The 6,645-nt window shown below is 46.7% G+C and overlaps 1 protein-coding gene across 1 annotated transcript; it reads left to right on the top strand.

Annotated features, from left to right (window-relative positions):
• The first annotated feature begins 4,995 nt into the window (after positions 1–4,995).
• On the top strand, positions 4,996–6,396 carry pou3f2a (POU class 3 homeobox 2a). Its single transcript, XM_063495735.1, has one exon. It carries the CDS (start codon positions 4,996–4,998, stop codon positions 6,394–6,396), a length of 1,401 nt encoding a protein of 466 aa, XP_063351805.1.
• Positions 6,397–6,645: the final 249 nt, after the last annotated feature.

The raw sequence follows: 6,645 nt of genomic DNA, 5'->3' as shown, positions 1-6,645 counted from the left end.
CTTAGAAGCCCACCTTGCATTGAGACCATTTCTTATGAGGTTTCACTGAAGAGTCAGTGGATCAACTGATGAGTCAGTTGCATGTCTCAGGTCTTGTGTCATGCCTTTAATGTATTTCTTCATATTTCTTAAATACTTGACTTTCAGATACGGCTCATCTGCAGCAGATAGTTTTTCATCAGCTGGGAAAAAAACAAGACCTCCTCCAAACACAGGAAATTCTTGAGAAAGGTTGTTTCCCTATATGCTTGTATATGTAGCATGGAAGGACCAAAGTCTAAGTTATTATAGTCTTCTTGTATGAGCTGTTGGTATGACTGTTTGCACAGCAAGCCACGCCCTAATTCACCCTCAACCAGTCATGACAGCCTGGTCCTGCCAGAGGTTTCCTCCTTATAAAATAGAGTTTTTCCTTCCCACTGTCACCAAGTGCTTGCTCAGAGAGAGTCGTTTGATTGTTGGAGTTTTTTCTACATTATTGTACAATCTTTACCTTACAATATAAAGCCCCTCGAGGTGACTGTTGTTATGATTTGGCTCTATATAAAAAACTGAATTGAATTAAATGTTATTTGCTAGATGACTGCAGCAAAATGACCCAAATTAAACCAACCCTGCAAATATGTTTGATAGGTCTGGTTCAGCAGAAGGTACCTAGTCGGCATCAGTCTGCAACTGAAAACTGCAATGCCCGTAATAATAAAGCAGAAGTTTAAGTTTTCATAAAATGCAAATGAGCAGGTTATCTTTACAGATTGGTACTAGGCTGTAAACATGGATAATGCTGGTATTTAGTTGAAGATTTTACAATTGATATTTAAGGCGACCAACTCACTGATATGTTTTGGTGCCAGCCTCAAATGGCCGTTCAGGGAACTGCATTTTGGCACTTCTGCATTGGCTTCATGTTTCAACCCTCCAGGTGACCACTTGCTACACATCAACTGACTCTACAACTATTTACGATGCACTTAAACTATCTGCGGTAGTGGTTTCAATTGCTTTCATCCTTCACACAAACTGTCTACAGTCCTTAACTTGACATTAAAGTTTAATAAACAGCTTTCAGCCTCTGCATGTTAACTCACTACACAACTATACTCCAACTGACATTTCTATCATTTAGTCCAAACTATCTTTGGCACTTCAACTTCAGATTAAATTTCATCTGCAGTCATCGTTTACAGATTAGCTGACATTTTAACGGCTTTCATCTGTAAATTTTCTACAGCCGTCGTCCTTCACAATTCAACTCGCACACCAACTGCTTTAAATGCCATGCTAAAAAATTTAATTTTTAAATTCTCGGAGCAAATAATCATTGACTGATTTCAGCTGCTTTTGGTTCTTGCATTTAAAACTCTTTCAGAGCTTCAGCCTAAATTCCAACATCCATTCAAAATCTCTGATGCAAGCAGCAAACTCTTACAGACATTTTTAAAGCCATTTATTGTGTTTGTACCTGCACTTTCTAGTATAAGCCATCACAGCAACACATTTTTTCTCTGTCTTTGCTCTTTCTATTTCAAACACCAGCATTCACTGCAGTGCTCATCATACTGGAGGAAATCCATATCAATCCAGCTGGATGTATTCTCTGACTCCAACCCCCGAAAAACAACCGAAAACACTAAAGCATCACCTCCTGACATATACTTTTAACAGACCGCACCGAACGGAGCCCAGGCCACGTACTTCAGGTTGCAGATGAAGTCGAGCACTGGTGGTTGGGGGCGCGAGGGAGTGTGTAGATTGGGACTTTGGGGGTGCATTGGGGAATGGCTCTTCTCTGTGTTTTCTATTCAACCTAAGTCCTCTAAGACCTCCTCATCTCTTCTGAGAGGAGCAAGCTGAGATCTGATCTAATGCTGAGTGCCACATCTGAGTGAGTATGTGTGTGTGAGAGCGAGTGAGAGACATGAAACTACGATAAGAGCCTGCTGGGGACAAGAGTGTGTATGGGTAATGAACGAGGCTTGAGTGTGTGTGTGTGTGCGCGCATGAGTGTTTGTGTGCTTACATTTAGGGGTAATGAATTAGTCCAGGGTTTATATTTTCCTGTGTGTGTGCCCCGTGTCTGTGCACTCTCCCTCATCTCTGAAGGGTTGTTTGGGGTATTCTGTTCAGGTTTCGCTCAGGGGGGAGGTGGGTTCTCCGAGTCTTGCATTCAGATGTAATTAGCCCAGACAATGGGCTGGTTAAAGCTGGAATCCTCCGAGCCCCCTCTTCCTTTGATTGTATGGGCCAGCTGTGGAGGAATGGCCATTATCTCCCTGTGTCCGGCAGCATAAAGGAGCCCCCCTTGCCCCAGTTACCCCTGTGTTAGAGTTCCCACAGGGGGAGGGACATGGGCTGGTCACATACTGGTCTAGAGAAAGTGAAAGCAGCCAGAGTACTGGTGTGCTTGCAAACATTCGCTCACATTAATGGCTTCACCTCACACTTGAACTGTTCGTTCTCAAAGCAGTGTGGGAGAGCGGGTGGTACTGTTTACACAGGAGCCAATAAAAAAGGCTTTTCACATCTGGATTCAAAAAGTGCTGGCCTTTAATGTAGTACTCCTGCTGCACTGCTACACCCAAAAAAGAAATAAACAGAGAGAGTAAAAACAAATTCAAATACAGCAAAAATGTAGGAAATGTAAAAAAGGAACAGATGCCTTTCTTCTGTGGGTTTTTCCGTGCGCGTGTTTGTTTTCGTTCCATCTCAATCATAATCATTCAATCATAAATATCTCATAAAGAGTTGTGCCTGCGCACAGGGACACTTTGGCCCATTAGACTTGGGAAGAAATTGAATCTTTACAGCACTGGGGCCATAATTACTGTTAATTTAACGCTCAGAATCTCCATCATTAACTTTCACTCGTGAATACAGACAGGGAAACGAAGACTGCATGCGTGTGCAAAAGCGCTGCCTGTGTTGACAGCATAGCCGGCCCTTTGACTGAATTAACAACGACCTCTTCGTCTTGTAAGAACAGGACCCGCATCGTTTATGCGTTATTAAGTCCTGTAATTGGGCAGCCAGTAGTTTGCATATTAGTCTATTAGGGTAATATGTTTTGCCTCTCTCAACACACGGCTTGCCAGAGCCCCTGGCGACACATTTGGTAATTCTCCGAATTACACCCTAATCATAAGCCAGTGTTCTTTCGATCCCTATAAATCTGAGCGCGTCAGTTTATGTCTATGCATCCTCGGCTCAATCAGTCGAAGGATTTATTGGTTAACCTATCAGTTCTTATATGAAATTTTATTGTAGGTCACCGTGGTCTTCAATAACCTTATAAATGCTATTTTCTTTGCATGCCTTAGAGTCCCTCTGGCTTTAAATTTATTTTATATATATATAAAAGATTACACAGATGTTCAATGATGCCCATGATGCTGCACAGCATCCCTATTTGAAGGTGAAACATTGATGTTTTTTGGTCCTTTGAGGTTCCTTTAACCTCCTAATAGCTGTGATGTCTTACAGTCAGTGCCCCACTTTGAGCCAATAAAATCACATCTCCTAAATACCAGTAGTTGCCAAAGTAGGTCCAGGGACCCCCGAGGGGTCTAATAGGGTTTCAGGGGGACTCAGCAGAATGAAGAATAGTTTAATTTCAATATTATTGCATTAATTTAAAGATAGGACCAGCAGATGCTGCAAAAAAATTAGTGCTTTGATGAATTTTCACTAACTTAACTGATATTGTCTTCCCAACACCTTAATGATCCTGTGCTACAATGATAAACGAGGTACTGAAAGCTTAGTTTCCATTAAAAACACTTTCATGGAGAATTTAAAGTCTGCAAAATGACCAAAATGTACACAAAGTAGTGTTTATAATATAATATACATTAAAATCGTCATTACAGCACAGCTTTAATCAAACATCAATGCATCAGATTATGTTTAAAAGCTCAATCTTCATAGTTACAGGTAACATTAGCTGTCAAATAAGTGTGGAATTTTCTGGATTAGTCTAAAGTTGTATGAATTATTCAGCTAAGAGATTTTAAAGTGCAATAAAGTGGATATTTTAAATGGTATATGGGACTTGTGGGTATACCAAACTAACTCATGTTGGAGAGCACTAATTTGCTGAAGGAGGAAATATTTTCTACATTTTGTTCCTCATCCGCACATTAAAGGTCGAGGCCTGCTGTCTGAAAAGCCAAGCCTCGCGTGCCACATCTCAAAGTTTACCCAACAGGCAGGTGGAGGCGGGGGCGGGTGGTGTAGGGTGGAGTGGGCTCAGAGCAGGCTGAGGGATCCATTCTTGTAAGCCTCCTCTATTTTCGGCCCCGATTTGCCCTCTCCTCTGCCCCCCGCCCCCTCCTCCCTATTATTTGTCCCGTCGGCCGAGAGCGCGGCCCCAATGAGCCCTTTGGAACGGAACGAAAAGAAGGAGCGAATTGCAGCTGTGACGTGGGCGTTGTTGTTCCATTCACTGCGTTCGCCATGGTAACGGGGCAGAGGCTGGAAGCACGCAGCCCCTCTCTCTGGACAGCGTCCTGGGGGCAGAGAGGCAGCTGGAAGTTTCTCGTCACGATCGCTGCTTTGTTTTCGTGGCGCAAAATAACCTCCAGATATCCAACTTCACGCGCGTGGAATCAGACGTGGTCGGAATGTTTGGTAATTTTGAACATTTTGCTCCCTGAAAGTTGCGTTTAAAAAAAAGATTAAAACGGGAGTGATGACTATCCTACAATAATTAATATGTAAAGTCTTCATCTCGTGTGTAACTTTTACGCAGCGTTTTGACGCACAAATCCAACACTTGTGACCCAGTGACCCAGATCAAGGTTATAAAAGTACTTTAAAACAAAGACAGAAACGTCAGCCCCCCTATTTTTTTCTTTTAGTACAACCCAGATTCTTCTGCCTATTCTGTGTTTACACTGCCTGATTTCTCCCTCCACTTTGTAGTACTCTAGCATCCTGCAGGACTGCCTGTATTGTTGGGCAGAGTGATTGGGGTTTCTGTACAATCTCCCGTGACCAATGAGCGGGGTGCTGTCAGGGGTAACCACATCTGTCAACCGTTCTTGGCCAATAAAGAGCGGAGCGAGGCGGACCACAGGTGCGCGCCTCTGCGTCCCCTTGGCACAGCGCCCGGGAGATGCTGGAGAGAGACGCCTAGCTGCCCCGTGGCGCAAAAGAGTTACTGTCAAAGGCAGCCTCCTTTTAACTCCAGCTATCACTCTGGCTCCGATAGTTATGGCGACCGCAACGTCCAACCACTACAGCGTCCTCAGTACCCCCAGCAGCGCGCCGCCGCCGCACTCGGAGTCCGGGAGCATGCAGCAGGCGGCAGCGTACAGGGACGCGCACACCCTGCTCCAGAACGACTATAGCACGTTACCGGGCGGTGGGCATCCGCTCAGCCACGCGCACCAGTGGATAACGGCGCTGTCTCACGGTGACAGCGGGGCACCCTGGCCGTCTAGTCCCCTCGGAGAACAGGACGTGAAACCCGTATTGCATGACAGTGACCGAGAGGAGCTGCAGAACTCCAGCAGTCTGCAGCAGCAGCAGCAGCAACAACAGCAGCAGCAGCAACAGCGACACCCTCACCTAGCGCACCAGCAGGCGCATCACGACGCCAGAGCATGGCGAACCAGCACAGCCACAACGCACATCTCCGGTATGGCGACATCTGAGGGCCAGAGCCTGGTGTACTCTCAGTCCGGCTTCGGTCTGATGCCGGGGGGAGAGCAAGGGGGGATGCACCACCACTCTCTGCGCGAAGAGGACCACCACAGCCACAGTCCGCACCTCAGTGAACACGGAGGCGGCCCCGGGGCCCACCAGCAGTCTCTCACACACCATCACCAGCACGGGGGCCATCAGGATCAGTCTGACGAGGACACGCCGACCTCTGACGAGTTGGAGCAGTTTGCCAAGCAGTTCAAACAGCGGCGAATCAAGCTTGGCTTCACCCAGGCGGACGTGGGACTGGCTCTCGGGACACTGTACGGGAACGTTTTTTCTCAGACGACCATTTGCAGGTTCGAGGCGCTTCAGCTCAGCTTCAAAAACATGTGCAAACTAAAACCGTTGTTGAACAAGTGGCTGGAGGAGGCGGACTCCACCTCGGGGAGCCCCACCAGCTTGGATAAAATCGCGGCACAGGGACGGAAAAGGAAAAAGAGAACCTCCATTGAGGTGGGCGTCAAAGGGGCTCTGGAGAGCCATTTTCTCAAATGTCCAAAACCGGGAGCAGCGGAGATCAACTCCCTAGCGGACAGCCTGCAGCTGGAGAAGGAGGTGGTGAGGGTTTGGTTTTGTAACCGGCGGCAAAAGGAGAAGAGGATGACGCCCGCTGGGGGACAGATACCTGGAGGAGAGGACATGTACGGGGACACCCCTCCTCGCCACGGAGGACAAACTCCCGTGCAGTGACCTCAGTTCTCAATCCCGAGTAAAACACGGACCCCTTAAAGGAGGTATAACGCCTCCTTATTTCTTTTATTCTCTGTGCTGGACCGCTCGGAACTGGACCTCAGCCAGTTTAGATGTTGGACCCACGGACAGACACAGTGGGACACGCAGTGGCACGCGAGCGCTAAAAATACTCATAGCAGAGCCGTATGGAGAGGTTTCATGCCGCAGAACTGCCAAACGTATCGGGGGTGGTGTGTGCTAACCAGA

Source organism: Pelmatolapia mariae, linkage group LG15 (genome assembly GCF_036321145.2).
Source record: "Pelmatolapia mariae isolate MD_Pm_ZW linkage group LG15, Pm_UMD_F_2, whole genome shotgun sequence".
In the NCBI taxonomy this organism is placed as follows: domain Eukaryota; kingdom Metazoa; phylum Chordata; class Actinopteri; order Cichliformes; family Cichlidae; genus Pelmatolapia; species Pelmatolapia mariae.
This window is presented reverse-complemented; position numbering and strand designations above follow the sequence as displayed.

Coding starts and splice junctions, on each gene's coding strand:
- pou3f2a (XM_063495735.1), top strand. CDS start 4,996: ATGAGCGGGGTGCTGTCAGGGGTAACCACATCTGTCAACCGTTCTTGG.